The sequence below is a fragment of the Scyliorhinus torazame genome, chromosome 13 (genome assembly GCF_047496885.1).
Source record: "Scyliorhinus torazame isolate Kashiwa2021f chromosome 13, sScyTor2.1, whole genome shotgun sequence".
Taxonomy (NCBI): Eukaryota; Metazoa; Chordata; class Chondrichthyes; order Carcharhiniformes; family Scyliorhinidae; genus Scyliorhinus; species Scyliorhinus torazame.
In genome coordinates, this window is record NC_092719.1 from 26,687,956 (window position 1) to 26,702,599 (window position 14,644).

Sequence of the window (14,644 nt, forward strand, 5' to 3'; positions counted from 1 at the left end):
GTAAATGTTTGGAATAATAGGCTGAGTCCTGTTAGGGAAGGGGTGAAATATACATTCCTTGCTTCGGTCAGGACACAACTGGCACACAGGCTATTACAGTGAGGGAACAAATGAGATGTGCTTCAATGAGAGATCAGGTAGAGAGTTAATGTAGTACAGTGATGGGCTTCCACTAGAGTACGAGGCTACAAAAGAGCCCCAAGGGGACACTGAGTTTGGGTTATGACACAGTCTAGGAGTACTTAAGGGAGAAATTACCAAGAGACAATGAGGATACCAAACAAATCCGATGGAACAGTGATGTAACAAAAGAGAATAGTTAAATTGGGACAGTGAAGGTACAAAAGGAATGAGTTTCATTGGAGCAGCAGTGACATTATGAAAGGAATGAGTTACACTGGGAATAATCAAAGGCACAATGAGAATGGTAAAGCAATGGGGTCAGAATACTAAAGGAATGAGTAGCAATGGGAAATTGACAATTCCCGTACCAGCCTCCCCGAACAGGCGCCGGAATGTGGTGACTATAGGCTTTTCACAGTAGCTTCATTTGAAGCCTACTTGTGACAATAAACAATTTTCATTTCATTTCATTTTCATTTCACAATACCAAATGTAAAAGTTCCATTGGGACAGTGAGGATAACAAAAAAACGAGTTACATTGGGACAATGAGAATACTAAAGGAACAAGTTACATTGGAACAGGAAAAATATTAAAGGAACAAGTTCCATTGGGACAATGAGAATACTAAAGTGACAATTTACATTGGGACAATAAAAATAATAAAGAAATGAGATATATTGGGAGAGAAAATACTAAAAGAACGACTATCATTGGGACAAGGAGAATACAAAAAGAATGAGTTACATTGGAACAAAGAGAATAATAAAGGAACGAGTTATATTGGGACAATGAGAATAGTAAAGGAACGAGTTACAGTGGAACAATGAGAATAATAAAGGAACAAATTACATTGGGTCAATGAGAATAATAAAGGACAGAGTTACATTGGGACAATGAGAATAATAAAAGAACGAGTTACGTTGGGACAATGAGAATGGCAAAGGAATGAGTTACATTGGGACAATGAGAATAATAAAGGACAGAGTTACATTGGGTCAATGAGAATAATAAAGGACAGAGTTACATTGCGACAATGAGAATAACAAAGGACAGAGTTACATTGCGACAATGAGAATAATAAAGGACAGAGTTACATTGGGACAATGAGAATAATAAAGGACAGAGTTACATTGGGTCAATGAGAATAATAAAGGACAGAGTTACATTGGGACAATGAGAATAATAAAGGAAAGAGTTACATTGGGTCAATGAGAATAATAAAGGACAGAGTTACATTGGGACAATGAGAATAATAAAGGACAGAGTTACATTGCGACAATGAGAATAATAAAGGACAGAGTTACATTGGGACAATGAGAATAATAAAGGACAGAGTTACATTGGGACAATGAGAATAATAAAGGACAGAGTTACGTTGGGACAATGAGAATAGTAAAGGAACGACTTACAGTGGAACAATGAGAATAATAAAGGAACAAATTACATTGGGTCAGTGAGAATAATAAAGGACAGAGTTACATTGGGACAATGAGAATAATAAAAGAACGAGTTACGTTGGGACAATGAGAATAGCAAAGGAATGAGTTACATTGGGACAATGAGAATAATAAAGGACAGAGTTACATTGGGTCAATGAGAATAATAAAGGACAGAGTTACATTGGGACAATGAGAATAATAAAGGACAGAGTTACATTGGGACAATGAGAATAATAAAGGACAGAGTTACATTGGGACAATAAGAATAATAAAAGAACGAGTTACGTTGGGACAATGAGAATAGCAAAGGAATGAGTTACATTGGGACAATGAGAATAATAAAGGACAGAGTTACATTGGGTCAATGAGAATAATAAAGGACAGAGTTACATTGGGACAATGAGAATAATAAAGGACAGAGTTACATTGGGACAATGAGAATAATAAAGGACAGAGTTACATTGGGACAATGAGAATAATAAAGGACAGAGTTACATTGGGTCAATGAGAATAATAAAGGACAGAGTTACATTGGGACAATGAGAATAATAAAGGACAGAGTTACATTGGACAATGAGAATAATAAAGGACAGAGTTACATTGGGACAATGAGAATAATAAAGGACAGAGTTACATTGGGACAATGAGAATAATAAAGGAACAAGTTACATTGGGACAATGAGAATAATAAAGGACTGAGTTACATTGGGACAATGAGAATAATAAAGGACAGAGTTACATTGGGACAATGCGAATAATAAAGGAACGAGTTACATTGGGTCAATGAGAATAATAAAGGAACGAGTTACATTGGGTCAATGAACAGAATAATAAAGGAACGAGTTCCATTGGGTCAATGAGAATAATAAAGGACAGAGTTACATTGGGTCAATGAGAATAATAAAGGACAGAGTTACATTGGGACAATGAGAATAATACAGGAACAAGTTACATTGGGACAATGAGAATAATAAAGGAACAAGTTACATTGGGACAATGAGAATAATAAAGGACAGAGTTACATTGGAACAATGAGAATAAGAAAGGACAGAGTTACATTGGGTCAATGAGAATAATAAAGGAACGAGTTACATTGGGTCATTGAGAATAATAAAGGAACGAGTTACATTGGGTCAATGAGAATAATAAAGGAACGAGTTACATTGTGACAATGAGAATAATAAAGGAACGAGTTACATTGGGACAATGAGAATAATAAAGGACAGAGTTACATTGGGACAATGAGAATAATAAAGGACAGAGTTACATTGGGTCAATGAGAATAATAAAGGACAGAGTTACATTGGGTCAATGAGAATAATAAAGGACAGAGTTACATTGGGACAATGGGAATAATAAAGGGCAGAGTTACATTGGGTCAATGAGAATAATGAAGGAACGAGTTACATTGGGACAATGAGAATAATAAAGGAACAAGTTACATTGGGACAATGAGAATAATAAAGGACAGAGTTACATTGGGACAATGAGAATAATAAAGGACAGAGTTACATTGGGACAATGAGAATAATAAAGGACAGAGTTACATTGGGACAAAGAGAATAATAAAGGACAGAGTTACATTGGGACAATGAGAATAATAAAGGAACGAGTTACATTGGGTCAATGAGAATAATAAAGGACAGAGTTACATTGGGACAATGAGAATAACAAAGGAACGGGTTACATTGGGTCAATGAGAATAATAAAGGACAGAATTACATTGGGTCAATGAGAATAGTAAAGGACAGAGTTACATTGGGTCAATGAGAATAATAAAGGAACAAGTTACATTGGGACAATGAGAATAATAAAGGAAAGAGTTACATTGGAACAATGAGAATAAGAAAGGACAGAGTTACATTGGGTCAATGAGAATAATAAAGGAACGAGTTACATTGGGTCATTGAGACTAATAAAGGAACGAGTTACATTGGGTCAATGAGAATAATAAAGGAACGAGTTACATTGGGACAATGAGAATAATAAAGGACAGAGTTACATTGGGTCAATGAGAATAATAAAGGACAGAGTTACATTGGGTCAATGAGAATAATAAAGGACAGAGTTACATTGGGTCAATGAGAATAATAAAGGACAGAGTTACATTGGGACAATGGGAATAATAAAGGGCAGAGTTACATTGGGTCAATGAGAATAATGAAGGAACGAGTTACATTGGGACAATGAGAATAATAAAGGAACAAGTTACATTGGGACAATGAGAATAATAAAGGACAGAGTTACATTGGGACAATGAGAATAATAAAGGACAGAGTTACATTGGGACAATGAGAATAATAAAGGACAGAGTTACATTGGGACAAAGAGAATAATAAAGGACAGAGTTACATTGGGACAATGAGAATAATAAAGGAACGAGTTACATTGGGTCAATGAGAATAATAAAGGACAGAGTTACATTGGGACAATGAGAATAACAAAGGAACGGGTTACATTGGGTCAATGAGAATAATAAAGGACAGAATTACATTGGGTCAATGAGAATAGTAAAGGACAGAGTTACATTGGGTCAATGAGAATAATAAAGGAACAAGTTACATTGGGACAATGAGAATAATAAAGGAAAGAGTTACATTGGAACAATGAGAATAAGAAAGGACAGAGTTACATTGGGTCAATGAGAATAATAAAGGAACGAGTTACATTGGGTCATTGAGACTAATAAAGGAACGAGTTACATTGGGTCAATGAGAATAATAAAGGAACGAGTTACATTGGGACAATGAGAATAATAAAGGACAGAGTTACATTGGGTCAATGAGAATAATAAAGGACAGAGTTACATTGGGTCAATGAGAATAATAAAGGACAGAGTTACATTGGGACAATGGGAATAATAAAGGGCAGAGTTACATTGGGTCAATGAGAATAATGAAGGAACGAGTTACATTGGGACAATGAGAATAATAAAGGAACAAGTTACATTGGGACAATGAGAATAATAAAGGACAGAGTTACATTGGGTCAATGAGAATAATAAAGGACAGAGTTACATTGGGACAATGAGAATAATAAAGGACAGAGTTACATTGGGACAAAGAGAATAATAAAGGACAGAGTTACATTGAGACAATGAGAATAATAAAGGACAGAGTTACATTGGGTCAATGAGAATAATAAAGGACAGAGTTACATTGCGACAATGAGAATAATAAAGGACAGAGTTACATTGGGTCAATGAGAATAATAAAGGACAGAGTTACATTGGGACAATGAGAATAATAAAGGACAGAGTTACATTGGGACAATGAGAATAATAAAGGACAGAGTTACATTGGGACAAAGAGAATAATAAAGGACAGAGTTACATTGGGACAATGAGAATAATAAAGGAACGAGTTACATTGGGTCAATGAGAATAATAAAGGACAGAGTTACATTGGGACAATGAGAATAACAAAGGAACGGGTTACATTGGGTCAATGAGAATAATAAAGGACAGAATTACATTGGGTCAATGAGAATAGTAAAGGACAGAGTTACATTGGGACAATGAGAATAATAAAGGAAAGAGTTACATTGGAACAATGAGAATAAGAAAGGACAGAGTTACATTGGGTCAATGAGAATAATAAAGGAACGAGTTACATTGGGTCATTGAGACTAATAAAGGAACGAGTTACATTGGGTCAATGAGAATAATAAAGGAACGAGTTACATTGGGACAATGAGAATAATAAAGGACAGAGTTACATTGGGTCAATGAGAATAATAAAGGAACGAGTTACATTGGGACAATGAGAATAATAAAGGAAAGAGTTACATTGGGACAATGAGAATAATAAAGGACAGAGTTACATTGGGACAATGAGAATAATAAAGGACAGAGTTACATTGGGACAATGGGAATAATAAAGGACAGAGTTACATTGGAACAATGAAAATAAGAAAGGACAGAGTTACATTGCGACAATGAGAATAATAAAGGACAGAGTTACATTGGGACAATGAGAATAATAAAGGAAAGAGTTACATTGGAACAATGAAAATAAGAAAGGACAGAGTTACATTGGGTCAATGAGAATAATAAAGGAACAAATTACATTGGGACAATGAGAATAATAAAGGACAGAGTTACATTGGGACAATGAGAATAATAAAGGACAGAGTTACATTGGGTCAATGAGAATAATAAAGGAACGAGTTACATTGGGACAATGAGAATAATAAAGGAACAAGTTACATTGGGACAATGAGAATAATAAAGGACAGAGTTACATTGGGACAATGAGAATAATAAAGGAAAGAGTTACATTGGACAATGAGAATAATAAAGGACAGAGTTACATTGGGACAATGAGAATAATAAAGGACAGAGTTACATTGGGACAATGAGAATAATAAAGGACAGAGTTACATTGGGACAATGAGAATAATAAAGGAACGAGTTACATTGGGTCAATGAGAATAATAAAGGACAGAGTTACATTGAGACAATGAGAATAATAAAGGAAAGAGTTACATTGGAACAATGAGAATAATAAAGGAAAGAGTTACATTGGGACAATGAGAATAATAAAGGACAGAGTTACATTGGGTCATTGAGAATAATAAAGGAACGAGTTACATTGGGACAATGAGAATAGTAAAGGAACGAGTTACATTGGGACAATGAGAATAACAAAGGAACAAGTTCCATTGGGTCATTGAGAATAATAAAGAAATGAGTTACATTGGAACAATGGGAATAATAAAGGAACGAATTACATTGGGACAATGAGAAGAGTAAAGGAACGAGTTACGTTGGGACAATGAGAATAATAAAGGAACGAGTTACATTGGGAGAATGAGAATAGTAAAGGACAGAGTTACATTGGGAGAATGAGAATAGTAAAGGACAGTGTTACATATGGACAAAGAGAATAGTAAAGGAACGAGTTACATTGGGTCATTGAGAATAATAAAGGAACGAGTTACATTGGGACAATGAGAATAGTAAAGGAACGAGTTACATTGGGACAATGAGAATAACAAAGGAACAAGTTCCATTGGGTCATTGAGAATAATAAAGAAATGAGTTACATTGGGACAATGAGAATAATAAAGGAACAAATTACATTGGGTCATTGAGAATAATAAAGGAACGAGTTACATTGGGACAATGAGAATAATAAAGTTACGAGTTGCATTGAGACAATGAGAATAATAAAGGAACAAGTTACATTGGGACAATGAGAATAATAAAGGAACGAGTTACATTGGGAGAATGAGAATAGTAAAGGACAGAGTTACATAGGGACAATGAGAATAGTAAAGGAACAAGTTACATTGAGACAGTGGGAGCATTCCCACCTCTGATTCAGAAGGGTGAGGTATTTAAACAGGTTATTAATCAGCCTGTGAATCCTTCCACTATTTCACACTATTTTCCAAGAGCAGGGTGTCAAGATATAACAATAACCTCCATTGCTGAACATTGAGAGCAGACAGGCTTGGGAAGAGCTCCCATGGTTGAATAGCATGGTAGCACACATGAAGAATGGCCACTACAGTGAAGCAATGCTCAGCGTGGCCAATTATGGATGGGCCTTTATCTCAGTGACAGTAAGCGCCTTAAGGAAAGGGGCAAACGTGGGGTCAGAATCTTTGAATGAGCCCTGAAATGCAAAGTCCAGGAACGTCCTGAGTGGCATGGATGGGTGGGGTTAGAGGCACCCAGAGGCGACATCCTGACAGATGTGCCACACAAAGTTTGATAAAATATGGTTTTAAAATCCAGTCTGTGTTAGAGAATAAAAGAAGATTCTTGTTTAAAACTGGGTTTTGAGTAAGAGTCGAGAGATATCTTTGACTGTGGCCATAGTCCTTCATCTCTCTCACTGATCTCAGAGCACATCAGCAGGATTCTGGTGACTAAATACTAATGGTTATTCCCTTAGATTTTTCAAACAATTTCAACTGAGCACCAAGGATATGGGGTTGGGTTCTCCGGTCCCCCAGCCGCGTGTTTTCGGTAGTTTGCTGCCGGCGGGCTTCTATACCGTTTAAGAAATGTACTGCACTGGGCTGACACACCATATACCATAGTTTAGTTTTGACAAGTGGTAGTCGACTTTCCAAAGAACTGGGAGTCTCACAACATGTTACCCGGCATTTGAACATCAGTTCTGTCAGGAAATCAATGTTAAGAGTGACTGTGGTAATTAGTAGCTCCTAAAAAGCAGTGTAACATGTACCAGTAGATAACGATGGATTGACAACAAAGAGAATTTGACAAAAGCTGACTGGGCAGATTTCCTGATGGGGGCAGGGTTCAAATCCCAGGGGCTGGAGTTAACAATGAGACAGTTATGGTTAAGAAAGTAAACCGAGTGAAACTTTGTCACCCAAGGGTAACTAAATTGTGGAATATGTTCCCTCAGACATTGGAGCAAACATATCTTTGGGGGAAAGAGACAATTAGCATTCCTGAAGAATGAAGGGTTTGAGCGATATAGGGAGAAGGTGGGTAGGTGTGGTTGTGGGTTATAGAGAGAAGTTGAGAAGTTGGAATTGAGACATATTGGAAAGGACGATAGCTGGGATTGAAGAATATTGGGAGAAGATGGGTTAGCGAGGTTGAGGAACATGGTATGAAGGTCAGTAGATGCAGTTGATAGATATGGTGAGAGGCTGGGTGGGTGTAGTTGAGGGTTACGGGAAGAAGGTGGATAGGTGGGTTGAGGAATATTGCAAAAGGTTGGTAGGTGGGATTAAGGCATATATGCAGAAGGTGGGGAGGTGGAGGTGAGGGATATGGTGAGAAGATGTGTTGAAAGATCGGATGAGAATGTGGATGGTGGGGTTTAGGGATATGATGTGAAGGTGGGCATAGTGACTAAGGGGTTAGAATTTGGGAGGGTGAAATTGGATATAATGAGAATGTGGGTGGATGGGGTGTAATTTGGCAGATAGAGTTGGGGATAAGGTGAAAATGTGGATACTTGGGTTTGACGGATATGGTAAGAAGGTGAGGCTTATGTGTGAAAAAAGGAACAGGTTTTCTGGGTCCAATGGCTTTTTCTTGTGCTGAATTAAGTCTTGTTCCTTTAAGTTAACGCCTTGCGTGCTAATGAGGGCTGTTCCATGGTACTGTGGGATCTACTGTGGTCTCAAACCTGACCCCTCATTCATGTTCTCGTAAACTATAGTTCTGGTGTGGATTTCACTGGATGTACCTCATTGTCTATCTCTAATGTTCTCATATCTCGCTTCATTCTTTTACTCAACTCTCAGTCTCCTACTTCAATAACGAACCTTCTCTCGCTTCCACCTTTTCCTCTCCCCACCCAATATTCTGTCCCGAGGGCATTGCTTTTTGTTGGGTTTAAGCTCAACATCCACGGCCACTGGCAGCCCTCAGGTGCTTTACTCAAGTGGCCGTTCTTTAGGTGTGAGTCTAGGCTGTGAGTGCCAGCAGGCTATTTGACTGCGGTGGCGTCCCACCTGAGCCCGATCCTGTCCTCCCCCTGATGTCCACTTTGGCAGGACGGGGAAGGGGTGCAAAGGGGTACCAAACAGGAACGGGGACTCCGGATTATTTTTATTTTTTTCTCTTTAGCCCAAGAATCCTGAGGGAAACTGAAGACCCCGAGTGCAATGCCAGCTGAGATCTGCAAAGTCAGGACTGAATCTAAGAGCCCATTCCATGCCCCTGTGTTTCCGGAGGAGAGGCACTCATAGGAAGGCGAGTGTATTCCCCGCAGGAGGTGATGGGACAGGGAGTTTGCTCAGAGTCGAATCTTCTTGATCTATAAAGTCTCACTTCGCTCAAATTGCTTCCTCCCATTCCAGTACAGAATATGCCATGTAGTCTCAACTCTCGTTTCCTATTTCAATTGACTCTCGGTCCCCAATTCCAATATATAACCTATAATTTAATTTTCTTCATCGCATCCTTCTGTGAAGCTGCCTCTATTCCAGAAATAACCTGAATTTCATTTCTCATTTCCTATTGTATTAAAGCTTTTTTAAGTGCAAAATATTGCTGGTCGTCAGGTTTGGATATTTCAGACATCCAGTATCCTATGAAATACTCCCAGAGCAGTACAGCATGCTTTATATGCAGAGGGAAAGCTCCCTCTACTCTGACCCCAGTTTACCTAGTACACTTTGTGGGTCTCAGAATAAGATTGCAAGTTTAGTGCCATTTACTAAAGAATCAAGTGTAGCTTTGTGCTGCGGCACTATGGCTAATTTGAACTGGTTTGAAACTGGCCCAAACTCATTAACAGACAGCAGCAGACACACTTGTTGCCTTGGTCCAAGCTTGATTGAACATTGAAGCTTCAACACAGGAATGGCCATTGGATCCATTACCTGTGTGTGGGTGCTACCTCCATGTGGGGTCTTCCTCCTCTAATCCCATTGGCCTGCCCTGTATCTTTTCCCAGTTTTTAGAGTGAAGTATTAAATGAGGTTAGGGGGAAGAGTTTACGATTCATTTTTTTGTTCCTTGGTCCTGGGAGTAAATAGGAGACACGGCTCTCCATTTGCGTTGGCCAGCAAGAGGAGATTGTTTAGTCTGAATACGCTGTCAGTGACTGAATGAAATGATGCCTCCAACATATTCCTCTCACCCCTGACTTCAGCTGAATATCAACATTAGATGCTCTGACATTATTTACTGATGAACAAAACTGGCAATCAGAGTTTGGGGGATTTTTTTTAACAATCTAGTAAAAATATTTCAGTGTAATCTTGAATAATTTCCACAAACTGTCAACGAGGTGTGAGACAGCCTCTGCGGAATATTTTTAACGTGGAGGTAGATAGATTCTTGTCGGGAAATGGAATCAAAGATTATTGGGGGGTAGATGGGGAATGTAGAATTCAAACACATCAGTCAAGGTCTTATTGAATGGCCCAGCAGGCTCAAATGGCTGAATGGCCTACTTCTGCTCCTAGTTCACATGCTCATGTGTTTGTGTGTGTACATGCATGAGAGTGGAGGTCTTGTGGTGCAGTGGGTGGCATCCCTGCCTCTGAGCCAGAGGCTCCATGTTTGAGTCCCACCCCAGGACATGGTGGCCAAGGAAGATGCATTCGTAACGCAGTCAGACAGGTTGAGTGCGTCAACCTGTAAATCCTTCCAAACAGGCCAATGGCTGGCAGTAAGAGTGTCACGCTTAATGTGGGATGGTGCTCCTCAAGCAAAAAGCCTCTGGCGACAGACTAGTGACATTTTCAGCATATGGAAGTAGGCAAAAGCCTGCCTTTGTGCACCACTAGGCGCGGGAAGAGAATTAGAATATATGGGATGGTGTTTGTTAACAGCATTAATGAACACATGCATGCAAAGTATGATGTTCTGGTAGGAGTGTGCCTGCGAGAATGTCTGAGTGTGCACATATGTGTAATTACGTGCATGTGTGTGTGTGCATTTGTTTCCTTGGTATACTGCTGGCACATTCTGATGGAACAACAAGCCCTCATTACATTGGTAACTCTTAAAAAAGGACCCTCGAAGTGCAGTACATTTCAGTAAAGGGTAGCTACACAGTGAGAGGGTCATGTTGTTCTTTAGCTTCTCCCACCATTGTTGGAGAAAACAAAAATAGGACAAGCATTAGCAAGGGTTTGGGATGAACTTTCAGCTGAGTGGCAATGTTTTTGGATAGTATAATTATCTGCAGTTGTATGGGTGCACGTTGGCCATGTGAGTACACGCCAGCCATGTGGGTACACAATCATGTGGGCACACACCAGTCATGTGGATACATGCCAGTCACGTGGGTCCTTGCCGGGGGTCCTTGCTCTTAACTGCTTATGTGAAACCAAAAGTAAAATTCTAATTTTGAGCAAGCTTGTTTTGGATGGATGGTGATGAGTTAATATGCTGAAATGTCTGACAAGTTTCCTTCATTTCAATTTATTCCTACAGCCCTTAAATTGCTGTGCAATCTTCATTAAAACCATGTGTGAGAGAAAGAGGGAAAAGAAAGAGAAATCTCATTAACCAAGTCATTTGATTGGAAGATTCAATTTAACATTTTCTTATAATAGTATATATGTATAGTTTTAGTAAAATTATAACATAAAAACTTTTTTTTATATTATTTTTGTTCAAATATATAATTGGTAAAAAGAGGAGTATTCTGTTGATGGAATAGAACTAGGATGTTTTCCTATATCTCAAACTAGCATGTGGAGGGGATGCTTCACTATTTTGCTCTCTTCCCTTTGATTGATCTTTGACCCCCTCCCTTAACCTCAGAAAACAGGGGACTTTGAAATAAGTTTGTACAATTAAGAAAAGACTGGGTTTGATAGTAACTAGTTTTAAACATTCTCCTAATGATAACACAACTCATCCAAAGTCTGAAGGGAATCTCTGTTCGCCTCTCTCAGGTTGTGCAACAATCCGTGGGCTCAAGGAAGATAGCCAGAGATTCCCTTCACAAGCAACGATTATTTGAAGGCAACTGAATGAAATCTTCGCTGATTTTTTTCCCCTTGTTTCTCTGAGAAAAACAAACGAAAAAAATTTGCGATTCTCACTGGAACCTTGGTCAAGCTTCAGTGGGAATGACACCAAGCAACATCCCATAATATTCATGCAACATTAACCATAGCAACGTCACTCAGATTTAGCTCTGCCCTTATCCACCATTCAGTGCAGTGTAATTTTTTTTCTTTTTTAAAAAAAAAGTCCCCCCCTGTCCTCCCCCCCCCCAAAAAAAACCCAGATCTGTTGAGAGCCCCACCCACCCCCTCCTCTCCCCTACCAGTGGAGCTAGCTGTCTATAAAATGTTTCAAAGCCCGTTCGATGTTCATTCGATGTCCCACTCTTGTGACTCCAAGTTCCACATAGTCATCTTTTGCCAAGGCGGGTAGGTGGGAGCCTTCTATTTCATTGTGTAAGAAGCTCTCTCTGTGTTCTGATAGGTTCAGACTGTCCAGCCAGTCCGCTACGTCGTACTTGTTCCACATCGCCATGGGTTTCTGGCAGAAGGGCTTGGGGGGGAGCAAGGAATGCATGGCGACACCGGAGGGAGATGGGGATCGGCTGCGAGCGCTTGCGCTCCGCACCACAAACCGCACCTCCTTGGGCTCATGGGGAATGTTGAGGCTGGAAGATTTCAGGATGGTGGGGGGGGTCTGCGTCGGGGTGGAGAGTGGCGAGGGCCTTGGTGAGCTGATGCCGGCTTCTGTCCTTGATTCGACACCGGGCTTCCCAGGGCTCGGGGCCCGGCGGGCGACAGGCTGCCTGGAGCCAGGACGGATGGTGAATGTCGCCCCAAAGCTCCGCTGGGATATCGTGTTCAGCTCTCCTAAACTACTGAAAAGTCTGTAGATAAAAAGAGAAAGAAAGCAAAGAATTAGGAGGTTGTCATGTCCAAGACTTCGCCCCAGCCACTCACCCAGGGCAACGTGTGCTCAAGTGTCAGAGCCTGTCTACCCGGTGAAGCTGCCTTCGCAGCTCCACTCTCCTGCATGAAGAAACTTACACTGAATTTTCACGCTCGACAGACAACACCTGCTGAGGAGAGGTTGAATTCAAAGACCTTCCTGGAAATCGGGAACTCTCTTCCTCACAAAAGCTGTTCAGGCTGGGGAAGAATTGAACAATGCAAAACTGAGATCGATAGTTTTTTTGTTCGGCAAGGTTGTAAAGGAATGGATCCAATGCAGGTAAATGGAGTTGAGGTGCAGACTAGCCGCAATCTAACCGACTGGCAGAAGAGACTGAAGGGGTTGAATGGCCGCCTCCTGCTTCTATGTCTGGGTCTCCTCCCCTCCTCCCCAACCAATTTTCTCTACTACCTCTCTCCTCTCCATTCTTGACAGTGACCTTGTGCAGCTATTTGACTGTGGAGGGAGATTACAGTCAAGAACGATCTGATCTTGATCCAACATCCGAACAAGCATTCTCAAGCAGGGATCAATAAGACAATAAATCAGAAAACTTTAATTTTTGTGGCCTTTGCAGCCTGTGGAACTCCGATCAATTGCAGTGTCCTTTCCCTGCCAACTAGTGTTATAAGGTTCCATCTCTGAGACCATATGGTTTGTTGGTTGCCACTGGTTAAGGAAAAATAGCTGAGTCATAGGTATGTTTGAACTATAACTGGTTATAGGATAAACATAATTATAGACAGACATACAAGATTAGGTGGAACTCAGTCTAAACCATGAGCATTTTCCCTCTCGGCTTTTTGGTCATGTGTCTCTTCCATCATCATAAGGGCAGTACTGTTTCTCCAGTCTCACAACCCTGAAAACCCTTATACTACAACTTGTACCATCCAATTCAGCAGAGTTTGGGCAATGAATGTATGAGCTTCCTAGTGCAGTCCCAAAGCAGGGGGACGTTATAACCAAAGTCTTCACAATATGTGAGCGAACATGCTGAAGGAATATCAGTGGACTTGCTTGTGAGTGCACTGCCGAACAATTTCTTTAAAGAAATCAAAAGATACAGGGATTCTATGGGAAAATGGAATTGTGAAATGGAAATGGAATTGTCCAAAGATGTTCAGGCTAGGTGGATTGGCCATGCTAAATAGCCCCTTAGTGGGATAGTCTCCCTCTGTCACTGGCGGGTCGGGTACAGGCGGTTAAAATGAATACATTGCCGTAATTCCTGTTTATTTTCCAATGTCTGCCGAGTTTCCTGCCAAAGGCATTTTTTAGAGAGATTGAAGGGATGATTACCTCATTCATATGGGGAGGGAAGGTGGCCAGAATTAGAAAGGTGCTACTACAGATAGGAAGGCAGGCAGGGGGTTTGGGTCTTCCAATCCTGATGTATTACTACTGGGCGGCAAATGTGGAGAAGGTATGGAGCTGAGTCAGAGGGGTTGACTCCTAACGGGTCAGAATGGAGGAGAGTTTGAGTAGGGGGATGGGATTTAAAGCGCGAGCAACAATGCCGCTCCCGACGGTCCCAGGAAAATACTTAGGGAGTCCGTTAGTAATAGCTTCGTTGAGACTTTGGAGGCAGTTTCTCCAGCACTTCGGGTTGGGGGCAGGGTCAAGGGAAATGCCGGTTCGGGGGAACCATAGATTTGAGCCAGGGAAGTGGGATGGAACTTTTTGGAGATGGGAGGAGAAAGGAATTAGGGCACTAAAAG

General features: G+C 40.3%; 1 protein-coding gene across 5 annotated transcripts in view; it reads right to left on the reverse strand.

Annotated features, from left to right (window-relative positions):
* Window positions 1-12,274: 12,274 nt before the first annotated feature.
* The window catches only part of LOC140387908 (SH3 and multiple ankyrin repeat domains protein 3-like), a 1,536,301-nt gene continuing 1,533,931 nt past the window's right edge, over window positions 12,275-14,644 (reverse strand). For 4 of the 5 annotated variants that reach the window (XM_072471211.1, XM_072471213.1, XM_072471209.1 and 1 more), the window contains one exon: window positions 12,275-12,858. In XM_072471211.1, coding sequence (XP_072327312.1) covers window positions 12,303-12,858 — 556 coding nt within the window. In that variant the 3' untranslated portion in view covers window positions 12,275-12,302. The remainder of the gene's footprint in view (window positions 12,859-14,644) is intronic. The other variant, XM_072471212.1, reaches the window with a different exon arrangement.